This window comes from Carcharhinus amblyrhynchos, chromosome 35, assembly GCF_965287045.1.
Source record: "Carcharhinus amblyrhynchos chromosome 35, sCarAmb.v2.hapA, whole genome shotgun sequence".
NCBI classification, from domain to species: Eukaryota; Metazoa; Chordata; class Chondrichthyes; order Carcharhiniformes; family Carcharhinidae; genus Carcharhinus; species Carcharhinus amblyrhynchos.
This window is the reverse complement of record NC_137358.1, coordinates 6162975-6186338: the sequence shown is the minus strand read 5'-3', so window position 1 is coordinate 6186338 and position 23364 is coordinate 6162975. Positions and strand designations below refer to the sequence as shown.

At 47.7% G+C, this 23364-nt stretch overlaps 1 protein-coding gene across 1 annotated transcript in view; it reads right to left on the bottom strand.

Moving 5' to 3' along the window:
• LOC145361683 (excitatory amino acid transporter 2-like) overlaps positions 1–23364 on the bottom strand; it is a 46315-nt gene that overhangs the window by 8679 nt on the left and 14272 nt on the right. Inside the window, exons 3-7 of the mRNA XM_080217591.1 lie at positions 16382–16534; positions 10732–10982; positions 4773–4953; positions 2547–2673; positions 225–458 (exon numbers count right to left, since the gene is read on the bottom strand). Of these exons, the coding sequence (XP_080073717.1) occupies positions 225–458; positions 2547–2673; positions 4773–4953; positions 10732–10982; positions 16382–16534 (946 nt within the window). The remainder of the gene's footprint in view (positions 1–224; positions 459–2546; positions 2674–4772; positions 4954–10731; positions 10983–16381; positions 16535–23364) is intronic.

Below are 23364 nucleotides of genomic sequence, written 5' to 3'. Positions count from 1 at the left end.
CAGGTACAGCACGGGGTTAGATACAGAGTAAAGCTCTCTCTACACTGTTCCCCCATCAAACACTAGCAGGACAGGTACAGCACAGGGTTAGTTACAGAGTAAAGCTCCCTCTACACTGTCCCCCCATCAAACACTCCCAGGACAGATATCATTTGGGGTGAACCTTACAAGACACACCATTTCTTCCTGTGATAGTTGCCGCAGACACAGGAGTGGGTTTATACCTCGACGCTGTTCCGAGAGCTGTGATCCAGGCTTGAAATATTCCTCCGCAGAAGGTGAGCGGGTTCTTCCTAGTAATGATAAAATAAATGAAGGGGAGGATGATCGCCCCGTGGATGAGGAGTCCAACCATCACCGTCACCATGTACATCCCCAGCTGCCGGGCTACCACCTCCAGGTCCTTGATCTCTGCGATCTTCCCGCAGATCAGAGAGGCAATTCCCAACGGCGAGTACCTGCCAAACACAACACACCAGCTCTCAAGGCCCTGTTGTCAATGCTGCCCGCTGGCAGGACCAGGGACACGATGGGCAAGGATGGTGAGTGGGGAGGCACGTGGGCACAGCAGGATTCCGGATGCTTCCTTTGCTCAAGGCAGATTCACCATGGACCGTCATGGCCTATCACACACCAGCACCACACCTTCTGAAGGGCAAACCTTTTGTTGGCTGTATCTCATTGGGTTTCGCTCTCGAAGCAAGAGATTGGAACACTTCAGAGATTCTCTACAGTACAGAAGAGGCCATTCGGCCCATTGAGTCTGCACTGCCTTCCTGACAGAGCATCTTACCTAGACTTATCCTATCCCTGTAACCCCACACATTTATCATGGCCAATCCACCAAACTTCTTAAAAAGTTTACTTATTCGTCACAACTTACATTAACACTGCAATGGAGTTACTGTGAAAATCCCCCCCCTAGTCACCAAACTCATGTTTGGGTACACTGAGGGAGAATTTAGTGCGGCCAATGCACCCTAACCAGCATGTCTTTCGGACTGTGGGAGGAAACTGGAGCACCCAGAGGAAACCCACGTAGAAACGGGGAGAATGTGCAAACTCCACACAGACATTGACCCAAGCTGGGAATTGAATCTGGGTCCCTGGTGCTGTGAGGCAGCCGTGTGCCACCGTGCCATGCCAACTTGCACATCTTTGGGCACTGAGGGGCAATTTAGCATGACCAATCCAACTAACCCACACATCTTTGGACACCAAAGGAACTTAGCATGGCCAATCCACCTAAATAAAAGCCTATCTGGTTCACCAATGTCCCTTTAGGGAAGGACGTCTGCCATCGTTACCCGGTCTGGCCTACATGTGACTCCAGAGCCACAGCAACGTGGTTGACTCTCAACTGCCCTCTGAACAAGGGCAACTAGGGATGGGCAATAAATGCTGGCCCAGCCAGCGATACCCCTGTCCCACAAATGAATAAAGAAAAACAACAGGTCCGACTGCAGAGGAGGCCATTCGGCCCATGGTCTCCATGTTTATTATCCGTAAATCAGGTCCCAATCCACTTCCCAGTCCTGGGTCTGCCTTACAAAAGGCTCAGGCAACAAGTTCTAGCTGGGCAGGACACTGCCTGTTACCAGGGGAACTTGTACTCAACCAGCCCCACAGGGAGATCAATTAGCAATTTCCCTCCATGGATCTCGTGGGGGTTATCACAATGGTGTGAATCATTGTGAGTGGTGTGAACAATTGTATGTGGTGTTTACCATTGCATGTAGTGTGAATCATCCCATGTGAATCATTGTGTTGGTTTGAATTACTGCATGTGGTGTGAATCATCCTATGGCAACCACTGTGCGTGGTGTGAATTGTTGCATGTGATGTGGAGCATTACATGTGATGTGAACCATTGCGTGTGGTATGAGCCATTGCATGTGTGGTGTGAAGCGTTGAGTATGTGGTGTAACCGTTGCGTGTGGTGTGAACCGTTGCGTGTAGTGTGAACCGTTGTGTGTATGATGTGAACCATTGCGTGTGGTGTGAACCGTTGCGTGTGGTGTGAACCGTTGCGTGTGGTGCGAACCGTTGTGTGTATGATGTGAACCATTGCGTGTGGTGTGAACCGTTGCGTGTGGTGTGAACCATTGTGTGTATGATGTGAACCGTTGCGTGTGGTGTGAACCGTTGCGTGCGGTGTGAACCGTTGCGTGTGTGGTATGAACCGTTGCGTGTGGTGTGAACCGTTGCGTGTGGTGTGAACCGTTGCGTGTGTGGTGTGAACCGTTGCGTGTGGTGCGAACCGTTGTGTGTATGATGTGAACCATTGCGTGTGGTGTGAACCGTTGCGTGTGGTGTGAACCATTGTGTGTATGATGTGAACCGTTGCGTGTGGTGTGAACCGTTGCGTGCGGTGTGAACCGTTGCGTGTGTGGTGTGAACCGTTGCGTGTGGTGTGAACCGTTGCATGTGGTGTGAACCGTTGCATGTGGTGTGAACCGTTGCGTGTGTGGTGTGAACCGTTGCGTGTGTGGTGTGAACCGTTGCGTGTGGTGTGAACCGTTGCGTGTGGTGTGAAGCTTCCTTACCACATGATCATTAAAACCAGCTTCATGATGATCTCATTGAGAACATTGAAGAATTCGGCCATGATGTGTGCTCGTTCTCCCATCTTCCCCATGGAAATACCAAAGGCAATGAAGAAGCCAATCAGGCCTAGGAAGCAAATGACACAAAATTCAGATCATTGGAATTAGAAATACAGACGGTCATAGAGATCGAGTATCGTCCGGCTAATACATCTCCTTCCCTTCATCTCTTACCCAACATCTTAAATCTGGGGCAGCACAGTGGTTAGCACTGCTGCCTTACAGCGCCAGGGATCTGGGTTTGATTCCCAGCCTTGGGTCACTGTCTGTGTGGAGTCTGCACATTCTCCCCATGTCTGCGTGGGTTTCCTCCTGGTGCTCTGGTTTCCTTCCACAGTCTAAAGATGTGCAGGTTTAGGTGGACTGGCCATGCTAAATTGCTGCTTAGTATCCCAGCATGTGTAGGTTAAAGGGATTAACAGGATAAATGTGTGGGGTTACGGGGATAGGGCCTGAGTAAGATTGTTGTCCATGCAGACTCAATGGGCCAAATGGCCTCCTTCTGCACTGCAAGGATTCTACGATTTCTGTGTTCCCCTAATCCTGGTATCATCAGCTAAATTTTGGAGTGGCACAGTGACAGAGTGGTTAGCATTGCTGCCTCACAGTGCTAGGGAGCCGGGTTTGATTCCTGGTTTGGGTCACTGTCTGTGTGGAGTTTGCACATTCTCCCCGTGTCTGCGTGGGTTTCCTCCGGGTGCTCCGGTTTCCTCCCACAGTCTGAAAGACGTTTTGGTTAGGCCACGCTAAATTCTCCCTCAGTGTACCCGACAGGCGCCAGAGTGGGGGATTTCCACAGTAACTTCTTTGCAGTGTTAATGTAAGCCTACTTGTGACACTGACAAATAAACTTTAACAGGGATAGTTTTTGTTCTTTGTCTGGCTCCCTGTGTCATAATCTGGGTCAAATCTCCCCTGGGTGTTCTTTGGTTGAAGGGGAACAGACCCAGCTTCCCCAGCCCAGACTGGTAACTGAGCACCCCTATCACTTTACCTATTCTGGTAAATACCTTCTACACCTCATCAAGAAGCCTTTCATCCTTCTCAAAGTGTGGAGGGCGGCGCTCAAGGAACCTTTATCCTGAATCTAACTGTCGGTCTTCACACACAACTATTCAACGGGTAATGTGCCCCAAGAATTACACTGTGTTCCAAGCACCATATATTGGAAGAAATTGAATGAGTTGTAATTTAATTTTGGAACGCGGATTAAATTGTATTGTAGAGATTTTTATTGCACCGGTGTCTGTGCAATCACTGCATGCTTTACAATCCACGAACCCTCCAGTTACATATTCCCAATGATTACATGTCACATATTGCAATTGCCTCAGAAAGGGAATATTAATGTTATTCTCTGTACGGCCACCCCAGCATCACACTTAGAATTGCTACAGTGCACAATGGAGGCCATTTGGTCCATCGAGTCTGCACCTATGCTCTGGCAGAGCATCCCACCCAGGCCCTATCCCTGTGACCCTGCACATTTTCCATGGTCAATCCCCCTAACCTGCACATCTTTGGACACTAAAGGACAATTTAGCATGGCCAATCCACCTAACCTGCACATCTTTGGACACTAAGGGGCAATTTAGCACGGCCAATCAACCCAGCCCAAACTTCTTTGAACTGTGGGAGGAAACTGAAGCACCCAGAGGAAACCCAAGCAGACACAGGGAGAACGTGCAGACTCCACACAGACAGACACCCAAAGCTGGAATCGAACCCAGGTCCCTGGTGCTGTGAGGTAGCTGCGCTAACCACTGTACCATCTTGAAGTACTCTCCCATAAGGATATTTGTTCAAGCTGTGGCCCCAGTTATGGGCTCCATTAAAAACTGTTTCAGAAGAGAGAAAAAACACATTGGCTGGAATTTTCCACTCTCACACCCCCAGCTGCCAGCGAGGACGGTGAATTCAATGCTCGGTCAAATCTCTGTTCACAGCAGCGGGACTGGAGAATCCCAGCCACGGGCAATGTCGGAGAATCTGGCCAAATGTTGAGCTTAGAATTAACTCTTGATCCCTGTGTGAGTAAGTATTGGTCACATCCTTCCATCTGCTGATGTTTCTCTCCCTCAACACTGAAGGATCTGCCCACCATCCAATATGGCGCCATTGTTTCCCAGAATCCCTCTGTGAAAGCAATCAGCTAGTGACTCTCACCGAGAACATTCATTCCCCATTTGAGTTCCAGATGTTTCTTCGTGATGAAGATCTGTCGGGCATTGGCAGGATGAAGGGTTCCATTCGCGAAGGAAGAGTTTGCCAAGAGGCCGTGGGTCAGGTTGTCAGCCTTGGCGTCATCGGGGATAGGGACCGGAACCTTCTTTGACACGGTTTGTACCTAAATAATCCAAAACAAGTCGGTTAGCAAAAATAAACGTATCAGGGAAACATTTGCCAATCTCAGCGATTGTTTTTAAACATATATTTCATATTGTGCCTCGCCAGGTGCATGCTGGGATTGCTTAATCCATTCAGGGACCTGATGGGTAACCCTGGCAACGGCGGAGCAAAAGTAGGCCAATCCAATTGATTTTGCTTTGAAAGAACTCAGTATGTGGAAACGGCAACACAGAATCCTACAGCGCTGAAGGAGGCCATTCAGCCCATCGAGTCTGCACCGATCACAGTCCCACTGAGGTCCTATCCCCAAAACCACATGCATTTCCCCTAGCCATTCCTCCCAATACTAAGGGGCAATTTAGCATGGCCAATCCACCTAACCTACACATCTTTGGACACTAAGGGGCAATTTAGCATGGCCAATCCATTTAACCTGTACATCTTTGGACACTAAGGGACAATTTAGCATGGCCAATCCACCTAACCTGCACATCTTTGGACACTAAGGGACAATTTAGCATGGCCAATCCATTTAACCTGCACATCTTTGGACACTAAGGGACAACTTAGCATGGCCAATCCATCTAATCTACACATCTTTGAACACTAAGGGGCAATTTAGCATGGCCAATCCACCTAACCTACACATCTTTGAACACTAAGGGGCAATTTAGCATGGCCAATCCTCCTAACCCGCACATCTTTGGACCTAGAGTCAATTTAGTGTGGCCAATCCAACAGACCTGCACATCTTTCAGACTGCAGGAGGAAACCGGAGCACCTGGAGGAAGCCCACACAGACACGGGGAGAATGTGCAGACTCTGCGCAGACTGTGACCCAAGCCAGGAATCGAACCCGGCTCCCTGGCGCTGAGAGGCAGCAGTGCTAACCACTGTGCCACCCTAAGCATTGTTTAGACATCAAACAACTCATGACAAGGATGATATAGGGCTAGATTCAGGGTCTCCTCAACCCCCCACACCACTCCCCTTCACCTCTTGCATGTCATGGTGACGAGCCCCCACCTTCCTGTCCACCTCCGATCCGGTCCTCATAATTGGTGGGGAGGGAGAGAGGAAAGGGGGAGCATTCATGAGACCACCTGTCTTTCGGTCATCTGGGGGGGGGCGGGAAGTGGTCTGAATGGGCCAATTACTGGCCACTTCGAGCCCCCAATCCACCTCCGCATCATAACGAGCCAGTCAGCGACAGGCAATGGTGGGAAGGTCATTCTTTTTAACTGCTTTGTTGAAAAGGTGAGACTGGGGATAGGGTACAACACTTGGGGGAGGGGGAGTGGGGATATCACACTTATATTGTGGGCAGGACCCTCAAGATGTTCGACCCCACCCTTTGAATGTCGCTGCCTGGCTTCCAAAATTACCCCCTCACCCACCTTAGCCACCAACTCCCACCTGCCCCCAGCCCACCCACCACAGTGCCTGATTTCACCCCTCACCCATCCGCACCCAGCTTCAAAGTTCCAAGACTGAAATGTGTCCCATTCCCTTCCTTGATTTTTCTGGGCTTGCTTGCAGCCAGCCTCGCTCGCTATTGAGTTCTGATCAAACATGGCCGATCATCTTCCACAGTTTGATAGGGCGGGGTCTCCCTCGCACTGACGGGTGGAGGTCTGACCCTCGGGAGCTCGTGATCGCTCTGGGACGGCCTTTTTTAAAGGTGTGGATTTGAGGTTATGGGACAGCTCGGTGATTAGCATTGCTGCCTCAAAGCGCCAGGGACCCGGGTTCGATTCCGGCCTTGGGTCACTGACTGTGCGGGTCTGCATATTCTCCCCGTGTCTGCGTGGGTTTCCTCCGGGTGCTCCCGTTTCCTCCCACAGTCCAAGCATGTGCGGATTAGGTGGATTGGCCGTGCTAAATTGTCCCTTAGTGTCCCCTAATGTGTAAGTTAGGCGGATTAGCCATGGGAAATTGCGTCTTCGTGTCCCCAGATGTGTAGGTTAGGCAGACTGGCCATGCTAAATTGCCCTTTAGTGTCCCAAGATGAGCTGGTTAGGCAGATTTTCGATGCTGAATGGTCCTTTAGGTTCCAGGGATAGGCAGGTCAGGTGGATTGGCCATGCTAAATTGCCCCTTAGTATCCTGCGATATTTAGATTAGCAGCCTAAATAATTGACGTTATGGGGAGGGGACAGGCTGCTCTGTCAGAGAGCCAGTGCAGACTCGATGGGCTGAATGGCCTCTTTCTACACTGTAGGGATCCTACGAAGGGGCAATCATCACTGGAATAGGGCAGGAAAGAAATCTACGGGAGGTTGCGATGTATTGGCGAGACAGTAGTGCAGAGAAATATTATCTTGCAGCTAATTTGTGTTGTAACTCTGGTGGAAATGGTCTGATGGAACAGCGTACACAGAGCAACAATATCCACACTAGTCTGGTGCCACTGGGAATGCTGTGTGGGACAGCGTTAAGGGACCGTTACTCTAACTCAGCGGTGGGCAACCTGGGGGCCACATCTGTGTTCTGAGCGCGGTCCTCTGAGACATTTTGTTGACTGTTTCCCACGGGCAGTGTTGCCGCCTCCGTGTAGCTTTCCTGCCGGTGTGAGTGAAGGGACTCGTGCGTAAAGTGAGGGTGAGTGAAGTGAGGTGGGTGCTGATTACTCACGACGCTGACTGTGAGAGCCGTCTGCACTCCCTCTGTGTCCAAAGCGTCAATATTTCTTTGGTTTTTACGACTTGAAGTTGACGATGGTTTCTATTAATACTCGTTCTGAAATATTCGGCCTGTATTAAATGGATTTAATCTCATTCACGGGGTCACCATTAGTGAACAAGCCCAATTCCAATCCTGTGGCCCATTGAGGTAAAGGAGGGTCACTCACTGGTTCCGGTTGCCCAGTGCTGCTCTAGTTCGTAACTGGTACATTGTTGTTTTAATTCATTTGCAGGACATGGATGTCGCTGGCTGTGCCCGCATTTATTGCCCATCCCTAATTGCCTTTGAACTGAGCATCTTGTCCGGCCACTTCAAAGGGCAGTTGAGAGTCAACCACATTGCTCTGGAGTCACATGTAGGCCAGATCACGTAAGATTTCCTTCCCTAAAGGGACATTAGTGACCCAGATGGGTTTTTCTGACAATTGGTCATCAGTAGATTCTTAATTCCAGCTTTTTTTTTATTGATTTCAAATTCGACCATCTGCCGTGGTGGGATTCGAACCCCAGTTCCCAGAACATTAGCTGAGTTTTTGGATTAACAGTCCAGCGATAATACCATAAGGTCATTTATCTTGTGCTCTAGCTGGTCTGAGGGTGGATCAGGGGACATTTGTTACAACCTGACTTGAGGGCTGCTTAACAAGTGGCCGTTCCCCCTGGCTCTTGTGTCAAGAGGCCATGGGTTAAAATTACACTCCGGAGAGCTGAGCACAAGTTCGAGGCTGACACTCCCTACACAACAGGAGTCGAGATGTCAGTCTGAGAGACCCTATTGCTCTGCCAGATGGATGTAAATGATATGTAAACGGGGTGGCACAGTAGTAAGCACTGCTGCTTCACAGCTCCAGGGACCCGGGTTCGATTCCCGGCTTGATTCACGGTCTGTGTGGAGTTCGCACATTCTCCCCATGTCTGCGCGGGTTTCCTTCGGGTGCTCTGATTCCCTCCCACATTCTGAAAGAGGTGCTGGTTAGATGCATTGATCTGAACGGACATCGGAGTGTGGCGACTAGGTGGATTTCACAGTAACTTCGTTGCAGTGTTAATGTGAGCCTTACTTGTAACTAATAAATAAACTTTAAAACGATGTCACAGCAAATGGGCAGAGTCTCCCCAGTATCCCTCAACCAATATTGCTAACGAATCAATTATCTGGTTGCTTTCATGTGTGTTGCTTATGGGAGCTTGCTGTGCACTATGTGGCTGTCAAGTTTCCTGCTCAAAAAGTATTTCAGTGGCTGGTGAGACAATACTGTGCCTTTAAGAAATGTATTTGAGCCACATTCTTCTGTAGGATCTTGTGGTAGTTTTATGCACTCGGATCCATTCTGTCTAAAACCAGCATCAGTTATTGTTACTATAGCAACATAATTGCTCCTAATGACTAGAATGTTGGGTTCAATCTGAAGATATGCTGTTCTGCTGATTTCCCATGGGATTTTGTAGAGTGGGGCTTCATTGGGCAGGCACGATCATGTGACAAGGAAGCTGGGCTCACACGGAATATTCAAGCTTAGATGTTGATTTTGAGTTAAGAGAGAGCAGTCTCTCTCTCTCTCTTCTACCCCTTCCTGAAGCCTGGAAACTGGAAGCTGCCAGAGACTGAGGCCGGAATTCTACCATGCTGCCCGCCACGGAATTGGAGCGGGCGAGGGGCGGACAGTGGGAATGTCCGTTGACCTCGGCGGGATTTTACGGTTTTGGGACAACCAAGCCCATAAAATCCCATTCTAAGTGTGGAATCTTCCTGTTCCACATGCCATAGGAATCATAGCAAGTGGTAGGGGCGGCAGACTTTGCAAAGGACTTTGGGTGGGATTATCTGGTTTTTGGGAGCGAGCCAGCCAGAAAATCCCACCCTGAGCTTTCCTCTCTGAGATATTGCCCTTTGGAGACTGTATCCTTCTTTGGAAACTGCTGTCAGATCTCTGTCAGGAAGTGTAAGAAAACTGAAAATCCGTATCACATGTTTTTGCGCTAAGTAACTCAGAAGAAGGGCGCATGTCTTTGGGAGCATTGCTTTAACTTGGAACAACAGAGATAGCTAGCTGTTAAGAATTATACTGGGTCATGTTAAAGTCTTCTAAGTGGTAAAAGTTATACTAATTCTTTATGTTATATCCTAACTGGGTTCTTAAGTAAACTTTGCTTTGATAAAAAAAACTCCCTAGTTGAATTATTCCTGGAGTGAGAAACTTTATGTTCCACAATGCCAAAATCAAATGTAAAACCATAGGGTGAAGAGTCATAGAGGTTTACAGCATGGAAACAGGCCCTTTTGTCCAGCTTATCCATGCCTCTCAGTTTTTGCCACTAAGCTAGTCCCAACTGGGACTAGCCCATGTTTGGCCCATATCCCTCTATACCCATCTTACCCATGCAACTGTCTAAATGCTACTTAAATAACAAAATTGTACCCGCCTCTACTACTACCACTGGCAGCTCATTCCAGACACGCACCACCCTCTGTGTGAAAAAATTGCCTCTTTGGACCCTTTTGTATCTCTCCCCTCTCACCTTAAACCCATGCCCTCTCGTTTTAGATTCCCCTACCTTTGGGAAAAGATGTTAATCTTATCTATGCCCCTCATTATTTTATAGACCTCTATAAGATCATCCCTCAGCCTCCTACGCTCCAGGGAAAAAAGTCCCAGTCTATTCAGCCTCTCCTAACATAACACTATTCACAACAAATAAACTTAAAACTTTAACGGAAACATTGAGGAATTTTAAGTAGTTTAAACATTTAACACTCCCCAAAAGAAGATCACCACCCTGTTAGATTCCCCTACCTTTGGGAAAAGGTGTTAACCTTATCTACACCCCTCATTCTTTTATAGATTTCTATAAGATCATCTCTAAGCCTTCTACACTCCAGGGAAAAAAGTCCCAGTCTGTCCAGCTTCTCTTTATAACCCAAACTAGGCTAACTTCGCAAAACAACCTGGAGTTTCTGGCTTGGGCCTCAATAACGGTCAAGCCTCTCGAGACATCCAGTGGTCAGGGAAGGCTCTCTGTCAACGTGAGTCAGGATGAGATAATCCCACTGCTGCCAAAATGAGTGACTGATAAATCTGGAGGGAGGTCACCTGTTGGAAACACGCTTGCACGAGGTTTTCCGGGAATAGATTCCGGATGAGGTCCAGGAAGGCGTCCAGACTCGACACTTCGGGATTCCTGGCTGCCGTGCTTATCTGCTTCCGGAGCTTCCGGTTGCCGGGGTGGATGGCGATTACCAGGATCACACCCAGAGCGGCGGCGATGATGGTCGTGGACATGTAATAAATCAAGGCCCGCGAACCCATCCTCCCACTCGATTTGGCATCCAGGCTGGAGAGACCTAGAGAGAGAGAATGAGAGTGTGAGAGAAAGAGAATGAGTGACAGAGAGAGAGAAAGAGAGAGAAAGAGAGAATGAGTGACAGAGAGAGGGAGACAGAGAGAGAGAGAGAGAGGGACCAAGAGAGAGGGACCAAGAGGGACAGAGAGTGACAGGAAGAAGAGAGTGAGTGAGAGAGAGAGACAGGGAGACCGAGAGGCAGAGGCAGAGGGAGAGAGAAAGAGACAGAGACAGAGAGAAGGACACACAGTGAGACAGAGAGAGACAGAGAGGGTGAAAAGAGAGATGCAGACAGAGAGACAGATAGAGATAGAGAGACAGGGAGCAACAGTCAGAGAGAAAGACGCATAGCAAGACAGAGAGAGACAGAGGGAGTGAAAGAGAGAGACAGACAAAGAGAGAGAGAGACAGAGAGCGAGAGACAGAGAGAGAGAGAGACAAAGAGAGAGACAGAGAGCTAAACAGAAAGTGAGAGACAGAGAAAGAGAGAGACAGACAGAGAGAAAGACACGCAGTGAGACAGAGAGGGTGAAAAGAGAGATGCAGACAGAGAGACAGATCGAGATAGAGAGACAGGGAGCAACAGTCAGAGAGAAAGACAATTCCAGCCTTGGATCATTGTCCATGTGGAGTTTGCACATTCTCCCCGTGTCTGCGTGAGTTTCCTCTGGGTGCTCTGGTTTCCTCCCACAGTCTAAAAATGTGCGGGTTAGATGGATTCGCCATGTTAAATTGACCCTAGTGTTGGGATTGACAGGGTAAATACGTGGGGTTACAGGAATAGGGTCAGGGTAGGATTGTATCTCTTTATCACAATTTATCACAAATTTATCTCTCGTTCATCTCAGATAATCCCCCTGGAAGTGAGTACCACATTCTAACCACAGTGAAACTTTTCCCGAACTTTCCATAGGATTCCAGGTGATTGTATTGGACTTGTCTTCTGGTCGCTAATGGAACCAGGTTGTCTAAGATAACCATTGAGATCCCAGAGTGGAAATGTTGATTACTAGGGGACAAGCATTCAAGTTAAAAAGGGAGAAAGTTTACAGGAAATGTGTGAGGCAAAGTTTTTTTACACAGGGGGTGGTGAGCGCCTGGAATGCGCTGCCAGAGGAGGCGGTAGAAGCAGATACAACACAATGGTTAAGGGCAGCATGTGGCACTGTGCTTCGCATTGCTGCCTCACAATGTCAGGGACCCGGGTTCGATTCTGGACTCCTTCTGTGTGGAGTTTTCACATTCTCCCCATCTCTGCGTGGGTTTCCTCTGGGAGCACCAGTTTCCTCCCACAGTTCAAAGGTTGTGCAGGTTAGGGGGATTAGCCATGCTAAGTAGTCCCTTAGTGTCCAAAGAGGTGCAGGTTAGGTGGATTGGCCATGCTAAATTACCACTTAATGTCCAAAAGTGAGTAGGTTGGGTTGATTGACCATGCTAAATTGCCCCTTAGTGTCCAAAATTGTGTAGATTAGGTGGATTGGCCGTGCTAAATTGTCCTTTCATATCCAAAGATGTGCGGGTTAGATGGATTGGCCATGTGAATTAGTATGATAAATGCTAGATTAATGTGGTAAATATGCGGGGTTGCGGGGATAGGGCCTGGGTGGGATTGTTATTGTTGCAGGCTCGATGGGCTGAATGGCCTCCTCCTGCACTGTAGGGGTTTTATGAAGAGGTATCTTGACAGACACATGAATAGGCTGGGGATGGGGAGATACAGACCACATAAAGACAAAAGTCTTTAGCTTAGAGAGGCATCATGTATCGGCAGGCTTCGTAGGCCAAAGGGCCTGTTCCTGTGCCATACTGTTCCTTTATCTTGGTGTTCAAAGGAGAATTCTGGAGAAATTTCATCACCCAGAGCATGGTTACAATGTGGAACTGATTAGGTTTGGGAAGGTAAACACAGAGAACATAGTTCCATTGATAGGAAGTTAAGTGGCCACACAGGTAGGCAGGATAGTAAAGAAGGCCTATGGCACTCTTGCCTTCATTGATCAGGGATTGAGTATAAGAGCCAGGATGTCATGTTATAAAACTTTGGTTAGGCCACATTTGGAGTATTGTGTTCAGTTCCGGTCACCACATTACAGGAAGGATGTGGAGGCTTTGGAGAGGGTACCGAAGCTGTTTACCAGGATGCTGCCTGGATTGGAGAGTGTGAGCTATAAGGAGAGGCTGGACAAACTAGGGTTGTTTTCTCTGGAGCAGTGGAAGCTGAGGGGAGGTCTGATGGAAGTCTACAAAATTATGAGAGGCAGAGGTAGTGTTGACAGTCAGAATCTTTTTCCCAGAGTTGAAATATCTAATACTAGGAGGACATGCGCTTAACATGAGAGGGGGAAGTTCAAAGGAGATATGAGGGGTAAGTTTTTTACACAGAGAGTGGTAGGTGTCTGGAATGTGCTGCCAAGGGTGGTGGTGGAGGCAGGGGTTTAAGGGGTTTTTAGATAAGCATAAATATGCAAGGAATAGCGAGATATGGACCAAGGGCAAGTAGAAGGGAATAGTTTAATTTGGCATCATTTTCGGCAGAACGTAAGATCATAAGACCTAGGGGCAGAATTAGGCCACTCAGCCCATCAAATCTGCCCCGCCATTCAATCATGGCTGATATTTTTCTCATCCCCATTCTCCTGCCTTTTCCCCATAACCCCTGATCTCCTTATTAATCAAGAACCTATCTATCTCTGTCTTAAAGACACTCAATGACCTGGCCTCTACAGCCTTCTGCGTCATCATGGGCTGAAGGGTCTGTTCCAGTGCCGGACTGTCTATGTTCAATGATCTGCTTCCACCCTCTGCAACTCCTTCCGTACTTTTAAAGCTTCCATGGGTTGACACTTTGCCCCTCCTTTTCTAAGGAGCCCCCGACTTTCCTGCCAATTATTCCTTGCTAGTTTATTATCAATCGGTAAAGCAGTCAGGAGTAAATCTGAAAGAGGAAGAAATCTAGGAAGAAGATCACATAAGCATCCGCAAAATTTTTCCTAATTTCATTCATTAGGATCTCGGGACTGGCAGGGCGTGGGAGGGGTAGGGAGGAACAAGAGGCTTTTTAACCGTGCATTTGAGGATGAGAGTGAAATCTCTGAGAATCAGTTGGAAATCACAACCAATAAAACGCCCCCAATTTAATTATCTCCACTTTTCTCCCCTCACATTTTTTTGTTTATTTATTCATACACAGGATGTAGGCGTCACTGGCTAGGCCAGCATTTATTGCCCATCCCTCTTTGCCCCTTGAGAAGGTGGTGGGTGAGCTGCCTTCTTGAACACACCACAGTCCCTGAGGTTTAGGTACACCCACAGCGCTGTTAGGGAGGGAGTTCCAGGATTTTGATCCAGCGATCGTAAAGTCATGGCTGATATATTTCTAGTTCGGGATGGTGAGTGGCTTGGAGAGGTGCTTAGAAGAATCAGAATCCCTACAGTGCAGAAGAAGGTCATACAGCCCATCGAGTCTGCACCAATACTCCTAGCCCAGGTCTTATCCCCACAAATTTACCCCATTAATCTCTCTAACCTACACATTCCCCCGACACCGAGGGGCAATTTAGCGCGGCCAATCAATCTAACCCGCACATCTTTGGAGTGTGGGAGGAAACCCATGTAGACATGGGGGGAATGTGCAAACTCCGTACAGACTGCGACCCAAGTCAGGAATCAAACCCAGGTCCTTGGCGCTGTGAGGCAGCAGTGCTAAACACTGTGCTAGCATGCTGCAAGTACTTGAAAGAGGTGCCAGTCAAGTAGGGATGCGCTGACCTGGATGGCTTCGAGCCTCTCGAATATTGTTGGGAGCCACACTCATCCGGACAAGTGTAGAGAATTCCATCACACTCCAGACTTGTGCCTTGTAGATGATGGACAGGCTTTGGGGATTCGGGAAGTGAGTTGCTTGCTGCAGGATTCTCAACCTCTGGTCTGCTCTGATAGCCATAGTGTTTATATGGCTGGGTCCAGGTCAGTTTCTAGTCACTGGTACCCCCAGGATGTTGATAGTGGGGGATTCAGTGATGGCAATGCCATTGAATGTCAAGCGGCAATGGTGAGATTCTCTCGTGTTAGAGGTAGTCATTATCTTGTTTGGAGCACATTTCTGGGTAGATGCCAGTGTTGTAACGGTACTGGAAGAGCTTTGGCAACACAAGTCTTCGGGACTACTGCCTGGTCCCATAACCCTTGAGGGGCTTGGAGAGGAACTTTCAGCTGGTGGTATTCCACGTTTCTGCTAATCTTGTCCTTCTTAATGGTCGCGGATTTGGAAGGTGCGGCCTAAGGAATGTTGGTGAGTTGTTCCAGTACATCTTGTTGATGGTACAGGTGGCAGCCACTGTGCGTCGGTGCTGGAGGGATATATTTGTGGATGTGGTGCCAATCAAGTGGGGCTGCTTTGTCCTGGATGGTGTTGAGCTTCTTGAGTGTTGTTGGAGCTGCACCCATCCAGGCAAGTGGGGAGTATTCCATCACACTCCTGACTTGTACCTTGTAGATGGTGAACAGGCTTTGGGGAGTCAGGGGGTGAGTTACTCTCCACAGTGTTCCCAGCCTCTGACCTGCTCTTGTAGACGCTGTTTTTTTTAATTCATTTGTGGGACATGGGCATCACTGGCAGGCCAACATTTATTGCCCATCCCTTGGAGGGCATTTGAGAGCCAACCACCTTACTGTGGCCCGGGAGTCACATGTAGGCCAGACCGGGTAAGGACGGCAGATTTCCTTCCCTTAAGGGACATTAGCGAATCAGATGGGCTTTTCCGATAATCGACAATGGGTCATCAATAAATTCTTAATTCTAGATTTTTTTTATTGAATTCAAATTCCACCATCTGCTGTGGCGGGATTCGAACCCGAGTCCCCAGAACATTAGCTGAGTTTCTGGATTAGTCTAGTGACAGGGCGGCATGGTAGCACAGTGGGTTAGCACTGCTGCTTCACAGCTTCAGGGTCCTGGGTTCGATTCCCGGCTCGGGTCACTGTCTGTGTGGAGTTTGCACATTCTCCTCGTGTCTGCGTGGGTTTCCTCCCACAGTCCAAAGATGTGCGGGTTAGGTTGATTGGCCATGCTAAGAAATTGCCCCTTAGCATCCAGGGATGCGTAGGTTAGAGGGATTAGTGTATAATATGTAGGGATACGGGGGTAGGGCCTGGGTGGGATTGTGTTGGTGCAGACTTGATGGGCCGAAGGGCCTCTTTCTGCACTGTCGGGTTCTATGATAATACCACTGGGCCATTGCCTCCCGTTTATGTGGCAGGTCCAGTTGAGTTTCTGGTCAATGGTAACCCCAGGATGGTGAGGGTGGGTGTGCCGCAGCTGTCTTCTGGTGTTGTGAACTAGCCGGGATCAGGAGCGGGGAAGGGTAGAGCGCGGACAATGTTACTGTGCTGCTTCCTCACCTGAGATTAGGCTGGAGATGATGAGCGGGAGAATCAGCATCTTCAACATCCGCATGAGGAGGTCACCGGGGAAGGAGACGAGGACGAGGAAGTTGGGGCCCAGGTCAGGCACCATGCGCAGGAGACACCCAAATACTGCCCCCAGGATTACACCTGAAACACCAAGCGGATATCACACTGCAATCAGATTCTCAAATGTGAAAATGTAGACTCACACTCTGCTCACAGGGGCACAGCTGGGCACAAAGTGATGTTCCCTCCCTCTGTGGATAGCTGCTCAATTAGTAATAAACCATTCCCTAAAATGAGGAATCAGGTAAACATTTCCATTTGGTAGATGTTTTGGTAGGAAGAATAAGGGGACCACATGCTTCTCGAGAAAGAGTCTGAGGCCGTGTACTAACCAACTCAAGAACAGCTTCTTCCCGCTGCCATCAGACTTTTGAATGGACCTACCTCGCATTAAGTTGATCTTTCTCTACACCCTCGCTATGACTGTAACATTACATTCTGCACTCTCTTGTGTCCTTCTCTATGAATGGTATGCTTTGTCTGTACAGTGCACAGGAAACAATATTTTTCACAGTATCCCAATACATGTGAAAATAATAAATCAAATCAAATCACACACACACTCACATACACACTCACACACTCATTCACACACACACGCTCACATACTCACACACACTCATTCACTCACTCACTCACACACACACACACAGTCATTCACACACACTCATTCACACACACTCATTCATTCACACACACTCATTCACACACACACACTCATTCACACACACTCACACACATACACACTCATTCACACACGCACTCACACACACTCATTCACTCACTCACACACACACACACACACAGTCACACACGCTCTCACTCATTCACACACTCACACACACAGACACACATTCACTCACTCACTCACACACACACATATACACACTCATTCACACACACTCACTCACTCACACACGCACACACTCACACACACACACACACTCATTCACTCACTCACTCACACACACACACATACGCACTCATTCACACACACTCATCCACTCACACATGCACACACTCACACACACACGCACACACACACACACACAAACACTCATTCACTCACACACAGTCACATACTCATTCACACACACTCATTCACTCACTCACTCACTCACACACACTCTCGCTCATTCACTCACTGTGAATGGGAGATGGGGCCTGTGTGAGATGCTCGGTGGGAGAGTCGGTGCAGGCTCGATGGGCTGAATGGCCTCCTTCTGCACTGACGGGATTGTATGGCCTCGGTGGGACAGGCAATGGTGGGAGTGGCTGTAAAATTCCATCCCAGGATCTTCCGACTCTGAGGCGACAACATCCATCTTATATCGAGAAAGTACCCGGGGAGAGAGTGGGATTAGAGCTGATTCGATAGGAGATCCAATCTGATACTTAGATTCTTAAACCTTCTTAATGAAGAATATGGAGATTCATCCCTGGGTGAATTACGCGCATGTTTAAGTGCATGACTGAGATGTAGATTTGTGACACAGTGGCTTTGAGTCAACCATCTTTTCTCCGCAGTCAAAGACTGAGCTGAGGTTGATTAAAGTGAAAAAAAAAGCCAGCAGCAGCCGTCCGAGGGATTTGCTCTCAGTTTAATTTCTTATTTACCTGGGATTTACGCAGGAACATTGAGGTTCTAATGAAATCCCAATCCCTTCTGATCAAGAAGCAATTACAGGATCATTGGAGAGGTCAGAGGAAAGATGAATTAACAGAGCACTGTCTGTTTCCAGAGAGAGCATGTGACGCTGTCTCGGGTTCAATTCCATCCTTTTAATCTTCTTTTCAAGAGAAGCTCTGGTCTTGAAAATTGCAACCTAATCTTCCACATTAAAACAGGGAGATGTCTGTGCAACCAATTGGCAACACCTCGTCCACAAGACCATAAGATATAGGAGCAGAATTAGGCCATTCAGCCCATCAAGTCTGCTCCGCCATTCTATCACGGCTGACACATTTCTCAATCCCATTCTCCCACCTTTTCCCCGTAACCTTTGATCCCCTTACCAATCAAGAACTTATCTATCTCTGTCTTAAATACACTCAATGACCTGGCCTTCTCTGCGACAATGAATTCCACACATTCACCACCCTCTGGCTGAAGGAATTCCTCCTCATCTCGGATCTAAAGAGTCATCCCTTTACTATGAGGCTGTGCCCTCGGATCCGAGTCTCTCCGATTAATGGAAACAGCTTCCCCATGTCCACTCTATCCAGGCCTTTCAGTAAGTTTCAATGAGATCCTCCCCTCACCCTTCTAAACTCCACTGAGTACAGACCCAGAGTCCTTAGACACTCCTTATACTTCAAGCTTTTTATTCTCGGGATTAAGAACCTATTTATATCTGTCTTAAATGCACTCAGTGACCTGGCCTCCTATGTGGCAATGAATTCCACAAGTTAGGTGGATTGGCCATGCTAAATTGCCCCTTAGTGTCCAGAGATGTGCAGGTTAGGTGGATTGGCCATGCTAAATTGTCCCTTAGTGTCCAAAGATGTGCAGGTTAGGTGGATTGGCCATGCTAAATTGCCCCTTAGTGTCCAAAAATGTGTAGATTAGGTGGATTGGCCATGCTAAATTGCCCCTTAATGCCCAAAGATGTGCAGGTTAGGTGGATTGGCCATGCTAAATTGCCCCTTAGTGTCCAAAGATGTGCAGGTTAGGTGGATTGGCCATGCTAAATTGCCCCTTAGTGTCCAAAGATGTGCAGGTTAGGTGGATTGGCCGTGCTAAATTGCCCCTTAATGTCCAAAGATGAGCAAGTTAAGTGGATTAGTAGGGTAAATGTGTGGGGGTACAGGATAAGCCTGGATATGAATAGGTACAGACTCGACTGGCTTCCTCCTGCACTCTCAGGATCCTATGTATATATAACCTCAACATCCGTCACTATAACAGATTATCTGCTCATTTTGCACATTCGACTGGTCTAACCTGGATGTTGTGTTTCTTACATCACAACAGTAATTACATTTTGGAAGCATTTCATCGGTGCCGAAGTACTTTGGGACATCCAGAGGTTGGAAACGGTGCTATATAAATGCATGTTCTTTTTCCTGTTTCCGCCTGAGAAACATTCCAATCCCCGCTCCCAACAAAGGGGGGAAAGAAGGGACAGTCCAAAGCGCGTGGTAATCCCAGCTCCACAAACCCCCCAGCCACAACAACAGAATCAAACCTTTCCAGGAATTTCACTCAGATTATGAAATCAAATATACCGTGGTTATATTTACCTTGCAGTTTCATTGCAAACTGCCCTACATTTGAGGGAACCACAAGCTTAATCCTACAAATAGAAGCTTTTAACTGTGGTGCAAAGCATAACAGGCACATGATCATATACAGCTGCAGTGTTAGTCAGACAGAACAATGAGAAGCTGTCACCTTTCTTAGAAAGCTGCAACCATGTCCACACACACAAACTCACACTCACACACACATACACACATACACACACACAATCAGACACACACATACACGCACACACACTCACACTCAGACACACACACACACACACAATCAGACACACACATACACGCACACACACACTCACACTCAGACACACACACACACACTCACACACACATACACACTACACACACACAATCAGACACACACATACACGCACACTCACACTCACACACTCACACTCAGACACACACACACACACATACACGCACTCACACACACATACACACACTCACTCACACACACACACACTCACACACACTCACACACACACACACACACTCACACACACACACTCATACACTCACACATACACACTACACACACACATACACCCACTCACACTCACACGCTCACACACAAACCCACACATTCATGCACTCACGCATACCTACTCACACACACACACACACACATTCACACGTGCAGGCACCCCTGCATACGCACACATAACAAACAGCTGTACACACCCACATGACCACTCTCTCACAGACACACAAACACATGTGCGCACACACGAACACATTCACACGTTCAAACACATGCATGCACACACACACATCTTCACACAAACATACACACCTTCACACAAACATACATGCACACAAACACACATATGCATGAACACATGTATGCACACATGGGTAAACATGCATGCAAAAACATGCACATGGACAGGAACACATGCACAAACAAGATACACATGCACACACATGGCTGCATGCAAGCACACATGCAAAAACATGCAAGCACACACGCGTGAACACACAACATTAAGTGTGCACACACACGAACACATGCAAGTGCACACAAAAATACGCACACATTAACATATGCATACACATGTAAACATGCACACAGACACAAACATATGAAAGCACGTATACACACTCAAACACACACGTACACATGCACAGTTATTGAGAATAGTGCACACCAAGGAGTGAATATTAGACTGGAAAAGAAACAAAAACCAGCAGTAAAACTCAGCAGGTCTGGCAGCCTCGCTGCAGGGAAAAAATCGAGCTAACGTTTCCAGCGCAACATGGTTCTTCTTCTTTCTCTTCGGAAGCTGAAGAAGAGTCATCCAGATTCGAAACAGTAACACGATTTCTCTCCCTCCAGAGCTGCCGAGATTTTCCAGCATTTTCTGTTTTAGTTTCAGCGCCCGCAGTATTTAGCCGCAGTTTTAGTGCTCCAGACTGGAGTCCATTGAGGAGATTTGGGTGGTTTATATATAGAAGAACAGATTACCAGCAGCGAGTAGCCAGGTTGGTCGGGAGGATTTGGATGGTTTATGTATATTTCCTACCTGAGAGTCATAAATCACATCAAATCCACTCTAAAGCAATCCTTCAAAACATTCCACAGAATGCCAACTGTTTAACTGAAAGCATATTTTTCTCCACAGTTTAGAAGCAGAAGTTTATTTATTAGTCACACATAGGCTTACACAAAGTTATTGTGAAAATCCCCTAGCCACCACACTCCAGCGCCTGTTCGGGTACACTGAGGGAGAATTTAGCACGGCCAATTCACTGAACCAGCACATCTTTTGGACTGTGGGAGGAAACTGGACACCCGGAAGAAACCCACACAGACACGGGGACAATGTGCAGTCTCTGCACAGACAGTGACCCAAAGCCGGGAATCGAAACTGGGTCCCTGGAGCGGTGAGACAGCTGCACTAACCACTGTGCCACCGTGCCCCCCCCCCCCCAGTTTTGGGCACTAGACAGAGTAGGAACTTCTATGGACAAGAACCTGTTCTCGGAGTCTCAGTCACTGCTGGTGAGTGAAGTGCAGAGGGATCTGGGTGTTCTAGTGCATGAATTACAAAAAACTATTAATTAGGTCCAAGAAGTAGTTAAGAAGGCAAACCTCAAAGGGGTTGGAGTTTAGAAATAGGGAGGTTTTGTTTCAATTGTACAGGGTGTTGGTGAGGCCTCACCTTGCAATACAGTGTACAGTTTTGGTCCCCTTACCTAAAAGAATGGAGATAGTAACATTGGAGGCAGTCCAAAGGAGGGTTGTCCTATCATAGTCTGGGTCATAGAAACATAGAAATTAGAAGCAGGAGTAGGCCTTTCAAGCCTGCTCCACCAATCATCATAATCATTGCTGTTCGTCCAATTCTGAACCCCACTTTCCCCCCCAGATCCCTTTAGCCGCAAGAGCTATATCTAAATTCTTCTTGAAATCACACAATGTTTTAGCCTTAATTACTTTCTGTGGGAGTGAATTCCACACGTTCACCACCCTCTGGGTGAAGAAATTTCTCTTCACCTCAGTTCTAAAAGGTTTTAGGCTGATTGGTGTTAACAAATTGTCCCTAAATTAGACCTCCCTTAATCTGGCACACATATAATTCTGTAAGTTTGCACACCTTTCTCGTGGAGTCCAAGAGGCGTAGACAAAAGTGGTAGGTAGAGGAAGGATTGGAGTGAGGCGCTCACTGAGTGTTAAAATGGGCAGCATGGGCTTGTAGGGCAGAAGGGCCTGTTTCCTGGGCTGTGTTGTTCTTTGATCTTTGTTCTTTGTATCCTCATAACCTCTAGTTCTAGAGTCCCCCACCATCGGGAACATTCTTTCTGGATCTACCCTGTCTAACCTCGTTAGAATTTTATAAGTTTCGATCCCTCCTGCCCTCATTCTTCTAAAATGGGGAAGGGGTTTCAGGATGTTTAATTGGATGATCAGAATGAATGGCACAGCAGGATCAAAGGGCCGAATGGCCTACTCCTCCTTCTAGTTTCTAAACTGCAGTGAATATCATCCTAACCGCGTTAGTCTCGACTCACATGACAGACCTGCCAATCCCAGGAATCAGCCTGGTATTCCTCGGAGTTTAGAAGAGAGAGGTGGTGACCTTAATCAGACATATAAGATCCTGAGGGGGGGTTGACAGAGTAGATGGTGAGATGTTTTCACGAGTGGGAGAGTCTCAAAACAAAGGGACATAGCTAGAAAATAAAAGGGCGGTCATTTAAAACTGGGGTGTGCAGAAATTTCTTCTCACGGAAGGTGATCTCTGCTGGTGGCTGGATTAGAAGTATTTAATATGAAGGCGGATAAATATTTGATAGATCGAGGAGTAGAGGGCTGTGGCGAAATGGCACAGAAAAGGAGTTGATGTTGGCATGGATCAGTCATCTTAGTATTGAAGGGTGGATGGGCCAAATGGCCTACTCTTGTTTCTACGTCTTGTGTTGGGCTTAGCTTCAGCGACCGGACAGAGGAAGATGTGTCCCATTGTATCACAGGCTCTGGTGTAATCCCAATCGATTTAATTAGTCTGTCATCAAACTTTCACAGGGTTGTGGAGGCCTAACTGTGACATCGCTCGCTTTGAGGAAACAAGATTTAGGCAGTAAAGTATGGAACTGCTCACAGATTTTTAAGAATAGGTTTAGTCACAGAGCGCAGCATTAGA